Source organism: Rousettus aegyptiacus, unplaced genomic scaffold (assembly GCF_014176215.1).
Source record: "Rousettus aegyptiacus isolate mRouAeg1 unplaced genomic scaffold, mRouAeg1.p scaffold_m13_p_17, whole genome shotgun sequence".
Classification (NCBI taxonomy): Eukaryota; Metazoa; Chordata; class Mammalia; order Chiroptera; family Pteropodidae; genus Rousettus; species Rousettus aegyptiacus.
This window is the reverse complement of record NW_023416292.1, coordinates 28796909-28822282: the sequence shown is the minus strand read 5'-3', so window position 1 is coordinate 28822282 and position 25374 is coordinate 28796909. Positions and strand designations below refer to the sequence as shown.

The 25374-nt window shown below is 40.4% G+C and overlaps 1 protein-coding gene across 1 annotated transcript; it reads right to left on the bottom strand.

Moving 5' to 3' along the window:
* Positions 1 to 2750: 2750 nt before the first annotated feature.
* SEC22B (SEC22 homolog B, vesicle trafficking protein) lies at positions 2751 to 16261 on the bottom strand. Its single transcript, XM_016151904.2, has 5 exons — positions 16041 to 16261; positions 12958 to 13067; positions 10209 to 10369; positions 8122 to 8268; positions 2751 to 4666 (listed from the first exon to the last, which is right to left on the bottom strand). Exons 1-5 carry the CDS (start codon positions 16113 to 16115, stop codon positions 4512 to 4514), a joined length of 648 nt encoding a protein of 215 aa, XP_016007390.1. The 5' UTR covers positions 16116 to 16261; the 3' UTR covers positions 2751 to 4511.
* Between the last annotated feature and the right edge of the window lie 9113 nt (positions 16262 to 25374).

Genomic DNA, 25374 nt, shown 5'->3' with positions numbered 1-25374 from the left:
ACGGCATCTAGGGAAATGAAGTAAAATGGAAAGGGATAAGACAAGTGAGAGAAAAAAATGTGTGTTTGGGGGGAGGAGAATGGACAAAAGGACTAGGAAGGGGAGATTTATTTTCAAAACTCACTTTGCTAAACCTTATTGAAATAGATGTAGAAAAATGCTGGATTAAGATCAAATGACAAAGTCAAACCAAGAATGATAAAGGACAAACAAGAACTCAAGGCAAACAAACAAACGAACAAACAAAAACATTAAAAAGGAATACAGGGAGAAATGACAGAAAAGTAATCAAATGAAATAGTTGAAAAAATATATGACTTTCCCAGAAGCAAACTAGTAACTTGACAGGAAAAGCGACATGGCAGTGCTGAAGACAAACATGTCCACAGGATTATTCCGGGGTAGTGAACAGTACAGCGTGCTGGCCAGGTGGGTGTCTAGCAGTCTTGGATTTGAACCTGAGTACTCTGATTTGCCAGGTGGCCTTGGGCAAGCTGGGGAAAGGGTTATGAGGATTCCAATAATACATGTAAAATGCCTAATACACAGTGCCCAAATAAAGGTTATGGGAGGAAAACAATTTTTTTTCCTAATAAAAAATATGGATTCGGTTACCGTACTTGAAATAAACTTTATTAGAACCGAGTTATCGAATTGCTTGAGATTGTGTTTATCCTGCTGGGTCAAGCTTCTCTGTAATGAATAGACTAGGATGTGAGACTCGATTTGCTCTTTCTCTCTCACACTGTCATACATGCTATAAATTCTCCTCTGGGGACCTTTACGAGTTATTTGGTTCAAGCGGTTAATGTGCAATTACCGTAGTAACATCTGTGCAGCTTTTTCCCTTTTCGCTGAGCTTCTGCGAAGCCAGGTGGGGTTCAGTCAGCTCTGCTAAACATTCTGACCAAAGAGCCATAACTGTGTGGCCACATTCAAGCCATCAGTCGTGGTAACGAAGATGGAATTTAAATTCCGAGATGTCTTCTTTTGCATGCATTACTAAATACAGTGTGCACAGAAATAATTATCCATTTGTCTCAGCTTGCTTTTGCAAGACTTCCTAATAAAAGCAGAAAATATCAATTTTAAGATCCTTAAATGTAATTTTGAGGAACTGAGACCAACATTTTGTTCTGTACAGACTCCTAAATGTACTACAGAAAAATATGGCAGAATTTTTTTTTTTTTTTTTTGGTACACAATCTTTCAAGAATGCATCTCATCCACAGTTAGTTCAAACTGTAGAATTCTTCCGATTCACCAGAGCTGGACCGTTTTCAAGGCTTCTGGGTACTTACCTTTGAGCTCTACCTCCTACATATCTGGGGATCTTAACTGGGGGACCAGGGGCCACGAGGTCACGAGCAGGCTACATGGAGTTCTTGGATTCCCTGGCAGAGTGTGACACTTGATACGCGTGTATGCATGAATGTTTTTCTGGGTAAAGACACAGACCCTTTATCGGATTTTCAAAGGTTTTCCAAAAAGCTTAAGAACCACCGTAAGACATTTGATTGAACAAATGCATATATAATTTGCTAAATTTTGCTACATTTTAACATCCATGAAATTTATTAAAGCACATTAGGAAACTGTGTTACCACAACCAGAAAAACTACTTGTAAGAGTAGTGCTACATTTTCTCTTCCCGGTAATTCGGTAATTCGCAGGACCCTTAACCCACTGTGATCCGACGTCTATCCCCGCTTCTCTGGAATTACCTCCGCCTGTATGATTAAGTTCCTGTGTGCTAAATCTAAAGCTTCTTTTTGGGGACTCATTTTACCTGTCCTCCTGGTGGCACAGCAGAGTGGAGAAGGGCAGCCCGACCTGAACCTGCCTAGGTTCAAATCTCAGCCCCATCGCTTCCCAGCTCTGCAACCCTGGACGAGCCACTGACGTCTTCTGCGCCAGAGCCGTAGCCTTTGTCAAGTTTCTGCATCCGTATCACGCGTGAACAGTCCTTACTTCAAAACGTCAACATGACAATTAAATGAGCTAACAAAGCATCATGTAAATGTTAGTTATTTGGTATCTGGAATAACTCCTTCCTTGAAAGTCACTTGAAACCTGTCTCCTATGTCTCGTTCTACCTTTGATGGCTTTTCAGGTTCACCTTCCTACTTCCGGGATTATCCCTCTGTAACGCACCCTTTACGCTATGGCCAGAAGGACCATCTGAAGCTATAAACCTGATGTCATCTCTTGCCACAGACATTAGTGTGGTCTAAGCTCCTCAGCACGAGAGACTTTATGACAGTGGCCTAGCCTGGCTCTTCCTCGTCTCAAATGCCTACACTTACCCGCCGAGTTATGTTAAACCAAGCTAATTATAATCCCCCAAATTTGCCTCACTCTTTCAACTCGTGACTCGGTACAAGCCACTGACTCCATCTGGAATACCCCATCTGCCTCTTCTTATCACTTTCCCTCCCAAATTAGGCGTCCTTTCTCAGTGTCCCCCAAAACCCTGGACAGTACTTATCACGTCATACTTCAGAGCCTGTTTGGCTGCTGATACGTTTCCTCTTCCTTTCCCACCACCTCCAGTAAAGATGAAGGAGCCGTGTCATGACTGTTTTTTCTCTCATTCTGCTACCACCGTAATCCCAGACCACTTTCTAATTCCTTTGTCATTCCATTCCCCGCCTTCTCCTTCTTAAATTAACCCACTGAAGTTAGGTAGAAATACACCTAGAAGGATATTTGTGCATAAATAAACTAGGTAACAAAACTTCACACTGAAGGAAACATTCTAGAAGTATTTATTTCATTGCTGACCACTTGGTTACAGCATGCAACTCTCAGCCGCGAGCTGCCACGCTCCCTGTGACAGAGGCGCCGGACGCTAGGGCGCCGCGGCTCGGGGTTTCCCCCCTTTCAAAGGCTCTCGCTACCAACATCATTACTCAGGGGCAAGCCTTTAGGGACCGAAAAGCACTTATTCTCTATAAAAAGTAATTTCATATTCCATGCACAAAATGCCAACCGGCAGATTTAGGTCCAAAATGGAAAGACAAAAAATTTATTCCAGTTCTGTAAATTATCAGGAATAAAAGTGTTTCTCCTTGCCTTATTCGAAGGAAATAGAATTTTTTCTCTCTCAGGAATCAGAATAGTAGCTTTGATGACCCCACAGCATTATAAAATTGCTCACTGGTTAGAGTTCTTTCAAGATGTTAAGAAGTAAGAAGTTGGCTCATTTTCCTGTACAATTTAAAGAAATATTTTCAGTATATGTAGGAGTTAGAGGTTATAGCACAGACTCTTGTGACCTATCTAAAAGGTCTATCCTCCCATTTTAAAAATTCTGTCTCAGAAGGTACAAGGAAATCCCCATTATCCCTGAGTAAAAAGGGGACAATCGCAGGTCCTTTAATTTGTGAACAGAAGCCACTGTAAATGAGTTCTCTATCTCTAGAACATTCTCAGAGAAGCAGGTGTGAGGTGCCCTCAGAGACTTTCTGGGTAAACGTTATTTAGTAGTTTGAGTTGTCACTCTGCAAAAACTTAAATGTAATGAACTCCACAGCTGAACGTTCTCCATTTTGAAATTTGAGACTGTCCTGAGAGGACACATAAGGGCACAGAAGTTTTTAAGATGTTAGCAGATTGTGGCAGGAGGAGAGAGAGTGGGGGGAAACGAGTGGAGACAGCGAGGAAGGGGAGGGGCGAGCTGTAGTCACGGGTCTCTTCTCATTAAGTCAGGGGCCTCTGGCTATCTGTGTACTCTACTCCCTCTTTAATTAACATACACCAGATGCTGAAAAATAAAGAATGTCCCAAACTAATTTAAGTCTTTTAAGGAATAAATGACAGAAAACATTTTAGCTTCTTAATCAAGGAGTGCTATAATATAATTTCAAGGCATCTTAATATTAATTTAACCCTAAAGCAATTGTGCAATAAGCAAAATACAAAAGGAGAACAAAGGTTAACTTCCTATTGGGGCCAAGAGACAAGATCTTTGCAGCACAGCAATTACCCTTCACATGCTGGAGTCTTGATGAAAAGGCCATCAAAATCTCAGATTACAGAAAATCGCAAATGTCCCCGACAAAAGGAATGTTGATCAGATCGTCAAAAAACTTCCCAAAGGGCTTCCTTCTCTGAAGGAATTTCAGACTGCTGCTAGCACAGTCTGCCTGCCCCAGATCTCAGGGATGGCGCTGTCAGAGGATGAAGATGCCCCAGTCAGTGCAGCTTGAAAACAACGTAAAACACTGGGAGGGGAAAAAAACAAAACGCAACGATCTACTGTTCCCTAACGTGCATACAGCTTAGCGCCCAGAGAAAGCGTCTGCCCCCAAAAGAGACTTTCTACATGGGGTTAAGCTGCATCAAAGGAGGCGTGACCTTTCATTTTCAGGATGTGTCTTTTCGCGCAAGGTCTTTAGAGGCGGAAGTTCCATTTGGATTCTAATACATATCTCTGTGAGCTCGGTTTCCTGAAAACGTGCACCTGCCAGGCTCTACGTTCTCCCTTGCCAGTGACTGGGTCCGCGACTTCACAGCCACCAGAATCGCACGTACACTATCAGCATGATGAAAAACACGGCCACTGCTGCGAGTTTGGCGTAAGTGGAACGCATGTTCAAGTACTTCGCGTCCTGGCGGTATTTCTTGGACAGACTGGACAAATTGTTAGCCTTTGAATCCAATGCTGTCAAAGGAGAAAAAAGGAAAACGTGAATTAGTCCCTGGGAATATTTTACCAAATGTATTAAGCCATAAAAGTAACCGAAATGAGTGGCACTATGTGAAACAACCATGAAGCTTAAATTATATTGTTTTTAAGGGTAAAAGGTTGTATGTGCTGATTAACTCATGAGCCTAAAGCACTGTAAAATCTACAGTGCATTTAAAAATGATCAGACCGAATTAGGTTCAAATCTTTGAGGCTGTACAGGGAGGCGGTTGGGAGTACAGGTTCTGGCCTCGGGCTCTTTGGTTCAAATCTCAGCTGCACCTGCCACGAGACGCTGGTCAACTCGGTCCCTCTAAAGACCCGGTTCCCTCGTCTATGAGATGCAGATAACGACATTAACCACGTCGGAGGAGCGCACGCACGAGGACGCCTGTGATGTGAGCACCGTGCCGGCACGTGGTGAACATCTGACGGAAGCCGACATGACTCATCTTCATAGTCTTGCAAGGGTCTAAATCATACTCTCTCAGGTTTTGAAAAATAATAATCCATGTAAAATAAGACTCGGGGAATCAGAAAATTCAGTGGATCAGACACTGAGTGACAAGCTGTATCTCAATGGTGACTGCTGCCAATTTTCTAAGATTCTCCACATAGAAGAGACTATAAGGAAGCTAAAGCTATCAGAAATTACATTTCACCAGACATGAAAAAGCTGTAACTAAAATACAATAATAGGTACTAGAAAACCACCAATATCTACTAAATTAAGCTTTTTAGAATCTTAGTTTTTTCCTACAAGGAACAGCCAAATAGACACAAGATAGACTGGTCTAAAACATATGGCCCATTTTAATAATAAAAATAAGCTCTCGGTTTGATATATGGATTCTAATCACACTTTTCAGTCCTTTAAACTTTTGAAAAACTATTTTGTTTTCCTTGGGGAATGCTCTGGAATATCTGGAGTTGCCTAACAGGGACTGGTTTGGATTAAGAAATGTGGCAATACTTAATCTCAGGGAGCGACTCGGCCTGTGAGTAAGAAAAACACCTCGTCACGTAAAGAAACAGTGAGGGGGTGAGGAGGAACCGTGGCTCGCGGCCGGGACTCCTGTAGCCAGCCCGCTGCAGTGTGCAGTCCGCCGGACAGAGGTTTGTAACTACTGTTTACCGTGCAGCCCCGCTGCCCAGAACAAGGTCTGCTACATGGTCAGTGCTCGATAAATAAATATTTGCTAAATGAATCTAAATCCACTGAGAAAAACTGGTCAGGGGAACAAGTATTAGGTCACGTGAAGTAAGTCATAGTTAAGAGAATTCCTTTACACAGGAACACTTAGAAACACATGTGACCGGAAAGACAAAGCCACTGCTTGGAGGAGTCGTTCAGCTTCTATTTACCTTACAGGCAACCTGTTAAGTGCTAGAGGATACAACGATGGTCAAAATGTACATGACCCCTATATTTGTGGAATTTACAGTCTGGTAGGGTGACACCTTTGAATGAAAAGACAAAACGGTGGCTTAAAAAAACAGGTCTATGTCGGCAGGAAAAAAAGGGCATAATTTGAAGTTGCTGAAAGAACCTACAGGGATTATTCTTGGGTCTCAAATGCAGAGTAGACTAACTATAAAACTTTAAAAATCTGAAGGAGAAGCAGCGATAAAACATGGATTCTTATTATGAAGAAGCTTAAAGAGGAAGAAAACATTTTTCGAGGCAGGCTAATCTTTTTGCTGTCCTTCAAATATTCTTTGTTCTGATACAGCTTCTCCTTAAAATACCACAGAACGCGTTCCTGTTCACTTGGCATTTATCTACTTCCCTCTGCATGTTGATAGCTCTCACTGCCTATAGATCTATTTATAACTGTCACACACTGGAGACAGACAAGGTCTCGTAGGCCAGCAGATGCTGCCAGGCACCGGCGGTTCAGCTCTTGGCGAGCCACTTCGCTTTTCCGAGGCTCCGCGTCTTTATCTGTAAGCTGGTTCGATACCGCCCACCTCGCATGGGATTATCCCACAGAATAAGTAAACTATAGGGAAAGTCCCCCCACTGCCATATCGCTTGCTCAGCACAAAGTAAGGGTCCAACGGACGTTCGTTCCCTTATGCCATCTATCGATTACTCTGTGACTATGTTTCTTATCTTCCGGATCAGATGAAGTTACTAAAGGGTAGAAAAGTACTTCTTGTTCACTCAGCTTATCAGCTTGGCAGCAACCAGCAAAGCACTAGGCGAGAATCCTTCACATTTCTGATAAACTGACCAATATATAAATTTTGGGTTAAAAAAAAAATTTCTGTATGGTCTATTTTATCCCAGGTGGAAACTGTAAGTCTGTTGCGATGAAAATTTACACAGAGTCTCTCACCCAAAATTTGATATGTAAAGAGTATGAAGCTACATGCTGGGATGACGGCTATCGACAAAAAGGTTAAAATTTGCAGTATGTAATAAAGAAAAAATCCATTTATTTATGAATATGTAGCGAGGTTCAATTCAAGAAATAGTCATGAAGGCATCTACTTGTAATCATTACTGTGAGAGAAATAAAAGAATACGAAACACATAAGCACTACCCTTAAAGAGCACGTGTCCACATTAAACACTTAGTAACACTTCAACATTAGGTCAACATCTATTTTTTTTCACATAGATGAGGTGAATAAGTCCACACACACACACGCACGTGTGCACACACACATGCCATTTATGTACCACACACGCACACGAACATACACACACGCACCATTATGTGCTAAAAAACATTGGCGCTAAGTGCTTTAGAGTCTGAAGGATAAGAGATTCGTGTGATGTGGGCTGTGAGGATTAGGAAAGGCTTCCTGGAGGGGGCCGTTCTCATCTAGATTTTAGAGAACAGGTCCGAGATGGTGAGGAAGCTGACGCGGGAGCCAGAATGTTTGTGAACTAGGGAGCATGAGGGCGTCTGTCATCTCTTCTCTGCCGTTAAAAAAAACACAGCGCCTTGCACGAGTACTCAACGAGAACGACTAAACGAATGTGAAGTACGCTGAGACCAGACTACAGTTTTCCTTGCGGTCACAGGTTTGCAAAGCTTGCCAGCAGAGGAATCACGCGATGACAACGGCATTTTAGAACGCTTGATCTGGCAGCAGTCAGGTCTCCCAAAGTGGCTGCTCAGGAGACACTGCGATCGACGACTTCTAAATGTTTCCTTAAATTTGTCAATCTTTTGGAAACAGTAATTGCTTCTGATATGGAATGAGACCCTTACACTGTGCCAACTCAACGAAAACTAATCATGTTATGAAAAACCGAGCCACGTTAGCAGCTCTGTAATGTCATCTCGTCTGAGAGATGAAGGCTGAGAGTGCTGGATAGAGCCTGGCAGCGTCAAGGCACCCCGTACCCCGGACAAGCCCCCCTTGCCTTTTGCACGGGAACCACCCTTCGTAAGGCTCACACTGCTTTTAGGCACCTGAGAGCGCTTCCCCCCGCTGGAGCACTTCTTCGATGTTGGCCACCATGATCCTCTGCACGTCCTGCAGTTCAGTGTTGATGGAGCCGAGGTTCCTCCGGGCACGACTGTCAATGTACAGCTTCTTGGTTTTCTGAATGTAGGTATCTAGAAGGACGAAGAAAAGTGACCATCAAATCCATCAGAGAACCGCGGCAGGGAACAGGGAGTTCGGAGTTTAGTCCTGGATGGCAACCCTCCATGCTTAACCACCTCTTGAATGAGAATCAAAGTGTGGTTTCTTTGTGTAAAGATATAACGAGATGACCATTCTGGAGAAACATCCTTTGCACACCTTCGAATTAGAAGTAACTGCTACTAGGACCCTCAGAGAAATTAAGACCCACTGCGGTAAGCCTGTCCTGAAAGCGGAAATTCTCAAACTGCATTCCATGAACCTTTAGGGTCTGATTATTTATCTCCTGAAAAGGACGCTGCCACCAACCTAGCACTTCTACAGCCTAATATAGCAAAAGAGATATTCTATCATTAAAAAGTTGAAAGAAATTGTCCAAAAGTATTTTTTTTAACATACACTCCCAATTTCACTCTGTTCGTAAACTTCAGGTAAAACAAACATGTGGCAGGGAGTTTCCCAAAATACCGCTAGAAAACTGCAGTCTCGGTCACGGTTAGTTCACGTCTCTATTGCTCAGAACTGTAAGAATGACTTCCTATTAAAGATTGTAATCTCAACATTTGGAAAAATCTGAAGTTACGTGTGCTGGATACCTTCCGTTTGCTGCGTTAGATCTCCTCCACACCCTGATGCACGGCTTTGGCCCTGGGAAGCTGACCTGCGTGGACCACATCAATGCGCTCCCTGCCCCCTCGTTTCCGGTTAGGTTCAGCCAATGCGGAGCCCCAAGTGTAGGGAAAAAGAGTGAACAGTAACATTGGGCTATTTATTCCCCTAACTTCTCCTTGAGAAGTTACCTTGGGCTGGCAGGACCCTTCTGCCAGAAGTCACTGCTAAAGCTGGCTTCCTCTATTAAACTCCTCCTTCCTGTTCCAGACGCTGTTCCCTTCTTGCATTCCCTCAGGCTGAGGATGGTACCGGTTACGGGGTTACCAACTCTGGTACTTTCAGATTCTGGTACCTTCCGGTTCACTTCCGACCCATTCACACCTTTGTATTAAACTCTTTAGGCTCATTTGCGTGTACCAGCTATTCCCTGTGACCTTGACAGCAGTAGTCTTATTTTTTTCTTAGGTTTATTAGACCTCTACTGTCTACAAAAGTAAGATTAAAAAAAAAAAAACCATTAAAAAAATTAGTACTTGGAGAGTTCACTAGTTATGAAATACTGGAGTGTTTTGATAGATTTTTGTTTATCTCTAAAAAGCAAGATGACCTACTTATCTAGCAAACTTTAAACACTTTAGAGATTCAGAGACAGTAAAAGCCAATTTCTTCAAATAAAAACGTCAGCAATGTAGTCTGATCATACCTGTGCTCATTTCCTCTGTGACCTGTACTGAGGACTCTTCCTCAGATCTACTGCCTTCAGACACTTCAACAGGTCTGCACGGTGACGAGTCTGCCTACAATTCTTACAAAAATATGGACACCCATGCTCACTACTTCTGCATGTAGTAGATGTTATCCCCCAATACCATATATCTTCTAGCACTTAAAAAATATATATTAGATAATCTTATTCTTCTAAAAGAGACAAAACACCATTCTGATTCCCAAATAATGAGTCTTACTGTGAATGTGCGGTTTATGGTCGGGGGAGGGACTCTACTATTCTATGCCAATCAAGCAGATCCTTTGACGATGCAGTTCTTAACCCTAATGAAGAATCAAACGGAATAACAGAAAAGGGCAAATGGCAACAAGCTCTCTGGGGAAAAGATCAAAAGACCAGAGCAGGAAGCCTCATTCATTCAAAAGGACAAAAAGAGGTGGAATGCAAGAGGTAAAATCCAAAATTTCAGTAGGTGAATGTCAATAAATTGTGGCAGGTTTACATCAGTCTAACAAATAGCTTCTCCGTAATTGTTCACTTCCTGGATAGAGAGGGTCAGGAGCAAAAACTTACCAAACTCAATAAAGGAGTAGGGTCTAGACACAGTGGGCACCTTCTTCCCATGCTGTTCATCAAACTCTGAGTGTAAATCTTCTAGGTAGGCAAAAGCCAACTTCTTAGGGAAGGTGGCTTCACACAAAACCAAATAACACACTCCTTGTTCAATAATGTAGCTGGAGAGGGAAAAAAATCAAGAAACAGTTGTAGAATAACACTATCTGACGATCTGAAGCAGACTCTCGGTGCCATACACATTCCAACCTACGCCCTTTGAGGCTAACGAAATCAGCAAGTCAGTTTCAAACCACAAATCCTTGGAACCAGAAAGCAAGTATCTTCCCATTATTAGGAATATATTCCAAAAGGAGTATTTAGACAGGAGTATTTAGACATGTTTATTATAATTGTTTATTCATTACATAATTATTCGACTAAAGTATCTTAACAACTAAGACTTTTTCTTGAAAACTTGGAGTTGTGACTCCATCCGCCCTTGGATTATGCACGGTGAACTAGTATACACTTAAACTCCTTCCAGCTGTAAGAAAAACAGTGAAACTGAGAATTTTTGTGGGTACTTAATAGTTGGAAGTTAAAACCCAATAGTTACTGGGCACAGAAAATAATGACCTCAGGACTAATAATATTCCCTAATTTCTAGCATAGGAGAACTCTGTATCAACTGGAAACTATCTGGTAACAGAACTGACTTCCTCTTGTGGGAGTGAGCTAGCTCCCTGTTATTCTAGAAGCTGTTATATGACCGCATGTCTGAAATATTCTTGGAAAGACGTTATTCTTGGAAATGTCTTTTTAGCCACAGTACTCTTTATTTCAACAAAAATTACATTCAGAAAACCAGTATCAATAGCAAATAAAATCAGTAGCTCTTTTATTTAAGCAGGAGTTTAAGGGCCCAAGAGCACTGTACATACTCCCACTCCTGCCCTTTCTACGTGGCTCCCAGGGCATCCTAGGGCCCCACAGAGTAGTGTTTATAATCTATTATATGATCTCTCAGGCCCTTTAAAATGATGAGGAGGAGGACATTGATAATAATAATACTGTTGTTGTCCCAGCTCTTGCTTGGGTACCTGAGTTAACTGGTCTCCTTGCCTTCAGTCTAGACTATCTTCTAAACCACCAGTGTTATTCCTAAAAAGTAAATACAGCCATATTACTCTGCTTAAAAACTCTAGGGGCACCTTAACACTTATAAAACAAACTTGCATTCCTTGGTACAGCATTTGTAGCCCTCCAAGTGTAGGCCACATTCCATCGCATATCCTAATACACCAAACGACATGCTGTTCTCCAACACGCTAGGCTGGTCCACGTGTATTTTCTAAGTCTAACGCTCTTTGATGTACCTGGAGAAACCTTGTTAATTCTTCACATGGTCACTTCTACTATAATTTTTTTCTGTGAAATCTCTGTATTCTCCCTCCCACTATCCCCTTTCCTCAAACTTACTCCCTACATAGGGAATTTATTGCTTCCTTCTTTCTGTTCCCAAAGCACTTCATTTGTATCTCAATGACACCACTTCTTGCCCTGAGGTTTTATTACAGTATAGTTGTTTTGCATATGCGTCACTACGGTATTAAGCTCATTAAAAGCTATGGACATTAAAGGCAGGACTTAATGTGTGGTCTGGCAAGGAATAAATCTTTAAGAACTAACTCTTAGATGGAAATAAAGGATGAGATAAGATTATAAAGGTCCTAAAGGAACCAAGCAAAAGAAAATCTCTTCTCAGTTCCATGAGAACTTTCCTAGGTCTTGTCCCTAACCTATGGCAGAGATAAAGATACTATACAATTAAGTGCCTATAATTTTTTTGCTGTTAAAATTTATCTTTATAAAAAATGTTTTATATAATATGCAAATTAGTATCTTATAAAACTTAATATCCACTACTTTAACCAATAGGCCAAGGTTTTTTGTTTTCGTTTGTATGCTTGTTTGCTTGTTTTTGACGGGTGGGGTTTTTTTCCTTTTAAGTTAAACACAACAGGTTGCTCCCAGGTCTATATTATCTTAATATCCAACTTTCTAAAATAGCAAGGTTATTAAGCTAATCCTTTTTTATTTTCCTCTGATCTTCTTATCCTCTCTTTTCTTTTTGAATCCTTCCTGTTTTATCGCCTTCAAACTTGACATGTATTAAATATTTAATAACAATTATAGGTGGATGATGTGAAATCCAATAAAGTTCCTTTGATCCCTTTCTCAGCTGTATGCATTATCTATAACCACTGACTGAGATGCTCTTAAAATATCTTCTATAACTTTTTTTTCCTAAATAATGACACTTATTATTCTCTACGTGCCAGGCAAGATGTTAAGAGATACACATGGATTCCCTCATTATCCTCATAAAACTATGATTATTTTCTCTATTTTAGGGAGGAAGCTGAAGCTTGGAGAAGTATATGTGAGTTGTTCAAGGTCATGTTGTTAGTAAATGTTTGAGCAAGGCTACTAACCTACCCGTGTCTGGCTCCAAGAAGTTCCTAAAGCAAAAAGCTATCTATTATTGCATGATGGGTGCAGCATTCATTAGGGACAGGATAATAGGTTAAATTATTGTCCGCGAGTTGAATAAACAAACCAAGATTTCAGTTTTGCAGAATTAGAGCCAGGGAAGTTGCTTCTGTAAAGAGATCACAGCTTTAAAGTCATCTTTACTCTTAAAAAAATGTCACATTTACTTCATTTCATACTTAAATGATCACAAAGAAATCAGGATCATACTCACTGAAAAGCCATGGGGCCAGCTTCCAGGGTACACCTGGTAGGGGACTGTTCATTCAACTTCCGGAAGAGCTGCTTAGCCTGACTCTGGTACTGTTGGAGGTCCCGGCCAGACTGAAAGAAGACAGCTTTGTTCAAGAATTTCCCACACATAAAAAACCATAAAGTAGTGAGAAGCATCAGATCATGAGGATACCATGTAAATAGGGTCCTTCACTTAGAGGTTAATAACATTCATTTTAACAAACAAACAAAAAAGGCCTACTTTTAGAGCAAAAAGGAAGAACAAACTCCTAGGTGAAGAAAATGGCACAAGTTACCTGCTCAGGAGCAAAGCTGCGTTTAAGACCAGTGTCCCCTCCACGACTGGACCAGCACCTCCCCCAAACCCACCGCACGTGGAGAAAGGAACCCTTGTGCACTGTTGATGGGAATATAAATTGGTATAAACACTATGGAAAACAGCATGGAAGTTCCTCAAAAAATTGAACTACCATATGATCCAGCAATTCCGCTTCTGGGTATTCATCCAAAGAACACGAAAACAGTAATTTGAAAAGATATATGCACCCCAATATTCATTGCGGCATCATTTATAATAGCCATGATATGGAAACAACTTAAGTGTCCATCAGTGGATGGAATGGATAAAGAAGTGGAACATTTACACAATGGAATACTAGTCAGCTATTAAAAAAATGGAATCTTCCCATTTCAACATCATGGATGGACACAAAGGGCGCTGCACTAAGTGAAATGAGTCACAGAAAGCAAATACCGTATGATCTCACTGACATGTGAAATCTAAAAAGCAAAATAAACGAAACAAAACAAAACACCAAGCTTAGAGACACAGAGAACAGGATTGGTGTTGCGGGGTAAAATGGGTGAAGCAGGTCAAAGGGTACAAACTTCCAGTTATGACATAAAGAAGCCATGGGGATAATGTGCAGCATGGCGACTATAGTTAATACTGACTGCATATTTGAAAGTTGCTAAGATAGTCAATTTTAAATGACCTCATTACTAGAAAAAAAAAAAAAGAAAAAATGTGTAAGTATGTGTGGTGATGGGCGATAACTAGACTGTGGTGACCATTTCATAGAACATACAAATATCAAACCGTTACGTTGTATACCTGCAACTAATATAATGTTATATGTCAATTATACCTCAATAAAAAGTAAATAAAATAAAATGGTAAAGTGGAAATTTAAATATGAACAAGGAAGTAAATGAGCAAGCATGAGGTGAACCAGGGGAGTTAGGCACTGGAAGCATCAATTTGGAGACATCTTTTTTAACACTCTCCTTATGGCAATGATTTGTTATAATGCTATTCACTTGAGAAATAGCTCTACATTAACATATATATGTATATATGCATGTGTATGTGTATATACGTCTACATACACACAGTTTTAGGTACTAGCAATATTTTAAAATAATTAACATTATGGTATATATTACCATTATCACATTAAACAGTATTACTTATATATGTATTTTTTGCCCATGACTGGTCAGCTAGTAAAGGAGAGTAAACACTGTCACATGCTTTGAGCTAGTGCACAATATCCTACATTTCTAAATTTGAACGGTACTTGCCAATCTGTTTGTTTCACCATGCCATTATGTGGCATTTGGAAGAGTTCCAACCCCACAACGATAGATTTTTTTTAATGCAAAAAAAGTTGGAAATAGTACTAAAGTATCAAGAAATAATATCAAATTAAGAGAAGAGAATATGGTTCATTTTGAGATACATCAAACCTAAAAAGGCAGATAGCCAAAGAAAAGCTTTCTTATTACTAGATACTACTGTCAGTTTAGATGTCATTTCTTCTAGGAAGATGTACCTGATCTCCCAAATCAATTTCGGTACCTTTTCCATGTACAATCACAGAACTATCTTCCTTTTCCATAGAAGTTATACTACATTATAATCGTTTGTTAGTTATCTTGCTTTTCCACCAAACTTTACGGAAATGAAATTTGGGGATATGACTGACTCAATCCTATGCATTAGCACCATGCTTGGCACATTTTATATGCTTAATAAGGTTTGTTTTTGTTTTTTGTTTGTTTGTTTGTTTGTTTGTTTTAATGAACATATGAATGAAAAATCCAAGAATGGACATGTGAAAAAGTTTTTTCTACAACTCATCTTTTTTTTAGGCCTTGATGGTTTTCCCCTAAAACTACTTTGGTTATATGAGAAAGCAAAATAAAATTGATGACTTTAAATAAGTATAAAAATTTCACTGTCAGCCTCTCTTCTTCAGGGGCCTCCCAACCTTGCTCCAAAAACTTGTCTCACACCAGAAATTTTCCTTGAGATTCTAAGACACAAAGCAGTTCCCTTTCAAGATATCAGAGTTGTTTTTTAGTAAATCCAATACATTTTTTGAGCATCTACTAGCATAAAGCTGCTACTGTAAAAGCTATGAGAAACACAAAGATGACTAAGATCTGTCGTTTGCCTCTAAGAAACTCTATTAAAAGACAAAGGAAAATGGTAAGATACAGGTGGAAAGCGTAACGGGATTCTAATTCCAACAGCAGGAATTTATGGACGGAGGTGGAAATTGGGCATGAGCTTGAAAGAAGGTACTGTACCGAAGTTCAAAAGGTGCCTATACGTGGCAAATATCACCTCATCCACTTTCAAAAGACAGCAAGCTAGGTCAAGGATCAGGTGCTAAAGCTGAAGAACTCAGGAGCCAATTTAACCCATTACCTGTCAGTCAACCTTATTAGCAGCAGAAAATGAGAAATCCTGAAATTTAACAAAGTTCCTAAACAGTTACAGAACACCGGGCGATCACAATCAGCTGAACCTATCCCGTTTCCAGAGAGTTGAGTTTTGTTTTGTTTTAGAAGAAACAGGTAACACCAAAAATCTACCTCTGCCTTCAGGACAGATTTCTTCCAACAGGTAATCTCTCCACTGTCAAAAGATAAAAGGGCACTTCGCGAGGGGCGGGAGTGCCTGGAAAGTCGCAAGGGTCTTCGCGAGTCCCAAGAAGGAACCCGGTGCTGCGAGCACAGCATTCTAGCAGGGACTTGGCGTCGCGGGGATCTCACCTGTTCGTCCTCCTGCATCGAGGCGGCCAGCGGGAGCCCATCCGCCACTCGGGCGATCATCGTGAGCAACACCATCTTCACAGGCTAAAGGGACCAAACACTGGCCCGCACGGCCGTCGGCGTCCTCCGGACTTCCTCCGCCGCTACAACAGTTAACTCCTACCTTGGTTCCCGAAGGTCCAGCTGCTTGCGTCTTCGCTTCCCGCTGAGGTGGCCGGAAACGAGCCTCAGAGCGTTCCACTACCGGTCCCCAGAATTGGCTTCCCACCGAGAATCTCAACCACCGAAACATTGGTTCCGCCTTCAGAAACTTCCAAGGGCCCGCTCACTTTTCTGTATTTCGAGCTTCCAATAAGCCTTAACCCTTGAGAGGGCGTGGCACACAAACTGGAACAGAATTTTCTAGTTCCTGATACTCTTAAGTTTGGAGAGAAGGCGGGGAAAGACGATGAGAGTTAATGGGTACTTAGATGAAGGGTATGTAAAAAACTAAAATTCGAGCTACATATTTTCATAGTTTTCTATTTTCTATATTACACATTTTTCCATATTACATATTTCTATATTACATATTTTCTACGTTCATATTATTTCTAAGCAGAGGTTTTTGTTTTGTTTTGTTTTGTTTGTTTGTTCATGCCGTACCCCTGTATCCTTCTTAAACAGTTTCTGATAAAAAATAAATATTTATTGTAACTGTGAATAAATAACCAAGTAAAGGGCCTCAGAAATCACCTGTGTCACCCTTCCAAAAGCTGAGATCTCTGTTACACCTGTCATCAGAGGGTATAAGGGTAGCCTTGCTAGAACTTCCAGTAACTGGGCATTTCACTCCCTACTGGAGCAACCTCTAGATAGTTCCATTTGACCAAACGTTACTTTCTCCCTTTTCTTTGGTGTCCCCATCTCTAAAATGGGTATATTATCTGCCTCTAGGGATTTTTGTGAATATTAAATGAGAAAATGTAGGTGCACAGTTTTTGTAAACTAAAAAAAGAAATTATACAAATGTTGTATTTATTATTACTTATATTAATAACAACTATTGTGAATTGAGTGTTTCAATTGGTGTTTGCATTAACAGAAGCACTGCTAAGTGCTTTATGGATACTAGTGATTTAACCAAACAATCCAGTAGGTTGTTTAATAGTACCAGGTGGGGACCTACTATTAAACAACCTACTGGATTGTTTGGATAAAAAGCCTTAGAGAGTAATTTTTCCAAGGTGACACAGCTAGTCATGATGAAACAGGATTTGAGCTGAGGTTAAACTCCAAAGCCCGTGCTCATCAACCTGATGCGACTCTGTCTTAACATTTAACCATAGGTTAAAGAAATTATGCCTTTGTTACCTTTTTTTAAATAGCTCTACAGCTATTAGAAAACTGGTATTATTTCTGGAGAGGATTTTGGGAGGGATACCCAAAACAGTGGTCCCCAACCTTTTTGGCACCAGGGACAGGTGTTCTTAACGAGAATTTAATGCTGGATGAGCTGAGGTGGAACTGAGGCAGTATTCCTAGCTCTGGGGAGCAGCTGCAAATACAGATGTAGCTTGACTTGCTGGCTCACTGATCATCTCCTGCTGAGCCTATCAGTTCCTAATAGACCACTGACCAATGCCGCTCTGCAGCCTGGGGGTTGGAGACCCTTGCCCAATAAGACCTAATGCTTGACTGCACACTAAAGATAAGATAAGATACAGATAAGACAAAGAAATTGGTAGTGCTATTAACAGTGAGAAAGTGAAATAGAAGGCAATCCTTGCATATAGGAGGCTAAATTGGTAAGATCATGATATCTTAAATTTAGAACAGCCCATATATATAATGTGATCTAACTTCCCAACTTCCCACTCGACAAGACATGCCTTCTACCATAGTTATTTAAAAAACTGAGTGCTTTCTTACAGATTAGTAGAACGCTGCTGCCCGGAGCCACCTGTCTTCAGCGCTCCAAATTATTCTAGTTGTGGCTCCGCATTCATCCAGATCAGATTCTGATTGGTCAGTTTCCTTGCCAGTCAGCCCCAAAAGCTCCTCCCCCCAGTGGCCATTGGCTACTCCCTGGAATTCAGCCCGACCCCGCCTCCATATTGGCGTCCGCCCTTCGGCCACGCCTCCAGTCCGCTGTCTCCTGAGGTCTGACTGGGCTGGGAAGCGGCGCCCGGCTTGGAAGTGGGGACAGTGCCTGTGCTGGTGGTTATTTTGAATTCTCATCCCTGACTAAACCTTCTTACAGTGCGAGCTCCGTGAAGGCAGGAATTTGTCTTGCTCATTCCTGAAGTCGCTCGCAGACCTTACCCGGTCCGGACATTCACGACAAAGTAGAGATTTGGGGAAGGAAGGAGGAGAAAAGAACAAAGTGCGCATTGTAAGTAATGTGAAAGCCCCTATTTACAATAATTACTACTTTAACCAGCCTGCTTCAAATATTCCTTCTGGAAACTACCTCATGAAACCACGTCTTTCATCGTGTCTGTCCGGTTTCGCAGTTTTGACAGGAAAACCGGGCAGCGAGCAGGCCCAGCTTGGGGTTTGGGGTAGGGAGCCGGGGTGACAGGGGTAGTTGAGGTCGTTTCTATAGCATCTAAATATTAATTTGCAACAGGTTCCTTTCTCCCCCTCCCCCACCTTCCCCATCTCCCCCAACGTCTAAACTCTTTCGGAGCAGAAAAAAGTGGTCACTTATTCCCCAGAGTCTAGTATCCGGTACCTGAAACTAGCACATGCTCAGTTATTCGTGGAATAAACGGCGGAATGAATAGCATGTCGCGGATTGAGACAGTTCTTCATCGGTTGTATACAGTGCAATTCCCAGTGGTACTGTATGAAGCGAAGACATATCATCTCTCACCATTCCCTTCGTCCAATTAGTTATTCAACAAATATTTATTGTTTGAGGACTATGGGCTAAGATTGGCAGGCGCTGGATTATACAAAGACACATGTTTGCTGGGAGAGGTTACATTCTACCTGGCTCTGTCTCCCTTTTGCTATTCCTCAACCCACCTCCACCCCCATTGCCTTTCCACCCTGCAATCTGGAATCATAAAAGCCTTGGGTAGTGATTTTTTTTTTTTTTTTTTTTTTTTTACCCCCTGAGTATTTACCTAGTTTTTCCCTCGACCTACAGTCCTGCTCCCTTTCTGTGGAGTCCAAGAGGATTGAGTTGCTCCTAGCAACTATTACAATTTCCTGACCTTAGCTGCTGTCGTCTCAACAATTTCCACTGTTGGTTGGCTTCCTCCTCTCATAGTCCCTCAGCTCCTGTTTCTTTATTGGACCCCTTCTTTTCTACCCATAATGGACTGGTATTTTTAGAAATTAGCGAACCACTCTCTCTCTGAGTGATTTACTTTCCTATCTTAAGGGTCAGATCTTTCAGTTATTATTAATCTTCGTTACCCTCCTTGTTAAAAACATTTTTATGTATATTTTTACGTGTTATATGTATATACATCAGCATGACACAGTCAGCTTTACCTGCCAGAAAACCGAATCCAATATGAGATTAAATGTGACAAAGTGGGGCACAATCTAACTTGCTGCTAATAGTTTCTTATGGTGAATTCTCTATCTTCCAGAGACACAGTTTTTGTTAATCAGTTTCTTGTGGCCATCCTTCCTCTGCTGCCTGGCCAACCTTCTCACTCTATCATTGTCTGATGTAGGGCCTTTTTCTCTCTATTTCATTAGGGATCTGATCCTCTGGTTCTGGAAATCTGACAGTCAGACCCAAAGTTCTATGTGTCATTTCTCTAAGGAGGCCTACCTCAGAGACTTTAGGCAGATGATAACCAACATCCCAGAAACAATTCCTTTTTCTTTAATCTGCTATTTATTTATGCTATTTGTTTATGTAATATTCTTGAGAATATTACAGTGGCAGCGTTGAGTCAGAGTTTTTGGAGAGAAAGACAATTCTTTCTTCCTCTTTTAAGTTGAGATCAAATTGAGAAATAGACGTAGGAACCAAACAGAAAAATAATTACGCTACATTTATTACTGATCAAACTAAGTGGAGAACATGGATTTAGATCTGTGACGACCTAAAGGTCTTGCTAAGATTTTACTCCAGAATCGGGCAGACTTAACCCATCTATCTGGGAACAGCAGGCCTTTCCCAAAGAGGCAGGCAGGCTCCTTAGCACATGGCAGAGAGCAAACTAGAATGTACCTGCACCGAGGCCAGCATCTTCTCAAAAATACTCACCTATTACTGGGTAAAGCCCTACGCAGAGGAGGACTTAGGCCCTAACAGGGAGCAAAAGTGATCATAGCACCTCTGTTTCCTGCGGGTTTAGCTGTGATGAACTTCCAGCTCTTCTCTCTCTGCCAGCCTTTAGCTGGGAAGAGGCCATACCCCAGTACACTCTTTGTGCAGGATCTGACTTTTATAAATTTTGTATGATATAATGCCTTTCTTATTAGCCTCCTCATTCTGTATGTTGTACCCTGGTTTATAAGAAAACTCTTGCTCCAAAAATAAAATTATTAGTTTTTTATATTACTTTGGGGATATAGGATGTGTGTTTTTGTTGGTATCTATCATTTTTGTTGCCAAAAACAGCAAAACCTCAGCTTAAATTACTATAATTAAGTTTAGGTTTTTAGCAAGTTTTACGTTGCTACTTGATTTTTTTCAATATGCTCCATGAAAAATATTTGGGGACAACAACCCCTGAAAATGCCAATGGGGCAGAAGCACTAACTGAATCTATAAAATGCTTTAAGATTCTGGGAAACAGATATTATGTATGATGGATATTTGAGTAATGTCATAAGCATCTATAAAATTTGTATAACTTTTAAACTAGTATTTTTTTTTTTTTTGAAGAGTGGAGGAAAAAGGACAAGAGGTAGCTTATGTCTAGATTAGACTGGATATAAATACTGTTCACCACAAATTACACCAGAGGCATTTTGTATGTGAGTGAGTGAGTGTGTGTGTGTGTGTGTTTTTAGGTTGGTCTTTGTAACTGTTGATATTTGCCTCAAATGGAATTTTTTGGAAGTTTTATTCTGGTGGGGCGAGATGCTGGTGGGGACAGAGACTTTTCTTTAAGACACACAGATCTAATTACAAACAAGAGAGAGGATATTACTACTAACCCACAGAAATAAAAAGAATCCTAAAGGACTACTGTGAACAACTATATGTCAACAAATTAGATAAACTAGATGAAATGGACATATTCCAAGAAAGACACAGCTACCTAAACTGATTTAAGAAGAAATCGAAAACCTGAGAAGATCTATAAAAGTAAAGGGATTGAATTAGCAGGAGTAAAAATAGTAAAACTTCCCACAAGGAAGCATCTAGGTCTAGACAGCTTAATTTGTGAATTTTAGCAAATGTTTAAAGAACTAATCCTTTATAAACTCTTCCAAGAAACAAAAATAGAACACCTCCCAACTTATTCTATGAGGCCAGCACTACTCTATACAAAACCAAAGACTAAATAAGAAAAAAAATTGCCAGACCAATATACTTTATGTCAAAATAAGTAGCAGAATAGTAGTAGAGTTTTTCCAGCAGCATGTAAATATCGAAAAGTGATCTTGAAAAAGAATAACAAAGTTGACGGAGTCACCTTTCCCAGTTTTAAAACTTAGAACAAGTAATAATAATTAAGACATCGTGATTCTGGAATAAGGATAGACATATAGATAAATGGAATAGAGAGTTCAGAATAAATCCATACATTTCTAGTCAACTGCTTTTTAACAAGGGTACAGCATTATTTATAATAGCCGAAAATGCAAACAATCCAAATATCTATCTACTGACAAATGGATAAGCAAAATGTGGTAAGTGAAAAAAGTCAGACACAAAAGAGAATATATTGTATGATTCCATTTATATGAAATGTCCAGAATAAGCAAATCCATAAAGACAGAAAGTAGATTAGTGGTTATCAGGGCCTGGGAGGAGGGAGAGCATATGTTAGGGGTGGAAATGGTGAGTGACTGATAATAGCTGTGGGTTTTCTTTTTGGAGTGATAAAAATGTTCTGAAATTAGATAGCAGTGATTGTTGCATAATTCTGGGAATATGCTAAAATACTACTGATGAAAGAAATAATAATAAAAAAAAAATAAAGAACTAAGTACACAGAGAAAGGTTCTGTTACCATGGATAGGAAGAGTCCATGTTGTCAAGATGCCATTTCTTCCCAACTTGATCTATAGATTCAATGCACCCCAATCAAAATAGCAGCATATTATTTTGTGGATATCAATAAACTGATTTTAAGCTTATGTGCACAGGTAAAAGACCCAGAATAGCTAACACAATATTGAAGGAGAATAACAAAGTCAGAGGACTGACACTACCCGAGCAATAAACATAGTGTGACTTTTGTGAAAGGACAGATCAATGGAACAGCATAGAGAACCCCCAAAATAGGCCAACAAAATATAGTCCACTGATATTTGACAAAAGAGCAGAGGCAAAGCAATGGAGAAAGGATAGTCTTTTCAACAAACGGTGCTGGAACAACTGAACATCAAACGCAAAAAAAAAAAAATGTGTCTAGATATAGACCTTATACTTGTCATGAAAATTAACTAAAAATAGACCTAAATGCAAACACAAAGCTATAAAGCTCCTAGACGATAACATAAGAGAAAATCTAAATGACCTTGACATAGTGATGATTTTTTTAGATATCACGCAAATATGAGCCTTAAAAGAATTGAAAAAAATGAACAGCATTTAATTTTAATTAAAACTTTTTGTTCTGTAGAAGATATTGTCAAAAGAATGAGAAGGAGAACTGCTCTTTTTTTCTTTTTTCTGTCCTTCATTTTGCAATTTCCTACTGACATATCTTCCACTTCACTAATCCTGATTTCTGCTGCATTTGGACTGCTGTTAAACACACACAATGGGTTCTTATTTCTAGGTCCTGTAATTTTTCTAGTTAGAATGTCCCTACGATTTTTGTAATAGGTTCCAGTTCTATACTGAAGTAAGTCATCCATCTTTTCATCTTTGCCCATCTTTTCCTGTATTTTAAAAAACCTATTAGTCATAGTTATTTAAAGTCCTGTCAATTCTAATGTCTGGGTCTGTGTCTATTAACTCTTCTCTTAGTATTTAGTCATTTAGATTTGATTTTTAGCATGCTTCATAATTTCATATTGGACCCTAGACATTGCGGATTTTTAAAAAAATGTACAGGCTCTGTAAAATATTACCTACCTCTAAAGAGTTTTTTGTTCCAGCAGGTGCAAAGAATACTGACAAACCACTTTGATCCTGTAAAGACTCGAGTTTAAGCTTTGTTAGACCTATTCTATTTCAGTACTGCCTTTACTCTGAGGGTGTGTAGCCTTCATGGGTCTCAACTGAGTGTTGAGCCCTGGGTGTCTCTCTATCTGGAAGAGGCTTTGAAGTCCAGCTTAGTGTTAGATGCTGAAATCTCTGCTTAGCTCATTAGCCTCTAAACTACTGTTTTCTGGTGTGTTTTTCAGCATCTTGCTTTGTGCCTGCTGGGCTTAGGATCTGGCCACTAACTTGAGGGGAATTCGTACCTAGATTATTGAGCTTCTTCTCGGCCACTCTCTTCTCTCTGGGAGTTCTCTCTGAAGTCCCAGCCACTTTGGCAGCCCCGAACATTGACCTTTGACTCTTCAGCCCAATAATACTGACATCTTTTACTTGGCTTTTATCCTCTAGCACCTGATTTGTGAAATTCCCTCAGGAGAAAAATACCAGGGTGAATATGTGGCTCACCTAATATGCTTCTCTTCTCTCAAGGTTCATAAATTCAGGTCCTGCCTATTTTGGTTACTTCAAAGAGTTTATACATACAATATTTATAAATTTATAAATATATATTTTATTCTAGCCCACTCCTCCTACCCACGGAGGAAGAATTGGTCAAGTAAATGCTGCTCCATCTTGGCTGGAACTGTTAAATCTTAGCACTTCTTAGCTTTTGGGTTTGCGGTAATTCCACTGAGCTGTTCATTTGCCTCAACTAACAAAGATGGCATGTTCTCTTTTAACTGGTGTCTTAGATGAAATCTATTACTTGTCTGTGGGCAAAGCCAAAGTCCAAGTCTGCTAGAATAGCAGCTTCAGCTGAGTAATAGGATTGGAAGCGTGACTGCAGAGAATTGAGTGGTAGGGAATGAATGGAAGTTAGGAGGCACAGACATCCAATGAATACAGTGTATTTCAGCAAACTGGTTATTAAGGGAAGTGAAAGATATGGTGGTTAGAGGGGGAAGGACTTTGTTTTAGGGTCGAGGGGACTTGAGCATGTTTATAGACAGAGGATGCAGCTGATGGAGAAGGGGAGGCCAACAATAAAAAGACAAGAAAAGATGATTACGAATTTCTTAGCAGTGAAGAGAGTGGTGGGGTAAATTTCCCAGGAAAGATAGACTGGGGGGGAAAAAGCAAGAGAGATATAAAGATATAGACTAAGTTAGGAGGTTTGAAAGAATGATGAGAGAACCTGATAGTGCCGTTTTCTGGAGGCACTTGGAATGATGATGGGAGGGACCACTTAACGATAAAGAATCAGTACAGAAGTAGAATTAAAGAAAGGATAAGAAAGATGCCTGAGAGAGAGAAGTCCGTGAAGACTCCCAGGTTCGGGGCTTGGACAACTGTAGTGTTGGGATTGAAAAACCCAGAGGACTGAACAGATTTGGGAGCAAAAATGAGTCGAAGATGAGTTCAGCTCTGTTCACAGAGTTCATCAACAGTAGTGACTATTGCCTGCAAATCTTGGGCTCCATAGTATCTACCAGAAAGATGAGCCTTCTTCCTTACGGACCCGTGCTATATAGAATAGTGCAGTAGAAGCATCCTGCTGTGCTGGAGACTTACTCGCTTCTCTTTTTAGAGGACATTGTGTAATATAAGAAAAAAAGAGTTTTCAGAACAAATATTTAGTGGAGGATTTTTTTGACCAATGGACTTTTTTTGTTTGTTTGTTTTTTACCATGAAAACATTCCCTTGACTTGATGATGAACACCAAGTTGTATATACTTTACTATGAGTTCTTCATGAAGAGCAGCAGTCAGAAAGTCTCAAGTGAAACTGAGGTCGTTGAGGAGAAAGCTTTTTACAATCAAGGAATAATTGAAAGGAAAAGTAGATTTTAAAAGAGGGATAAAGAGGGGAAGAGGGAGAGAGGGGGTAGCCAACAGCCTGGAGAAGCAGTGATTCTGAGGGGAGGATGATATGAAATAAAAGAGGCGGGCTGGTTTGGACGGAGGGGAACAGAAGCGGGAAACATGGGGAGAAGAAATGGGAAAAGGAGACACTTTTAGAGGCTGGGAATAGAGGACGGTGACCCTGGAGCGGGT

Excerpts from the sequence above, each read along its gene's own strand:
- SEC22B (XM_016151904.2), bottom strand. The coding sequence starts at position 16,115 with ATGGTGTTGCTCACGATGATCGCCCGAGTGGCGGATGGGCTCCCGCTG. Across the intron at positions 13,068-16,040 it reads CGATGCAGGAGGACGAACAG|TCTGGCCGGGACCTCCAACA; the intron begins GTGAGATCCCCG and ends GTCTTCTTTCAG. Across the intron at positions 4,667-8,121 it reads GCGGGGGGAAGCGCTCTCAG|CATTGGATTCAAAGGCTAAC; the intron begins GTGCCTAAAAGC and ends CTCCTTTGACAG.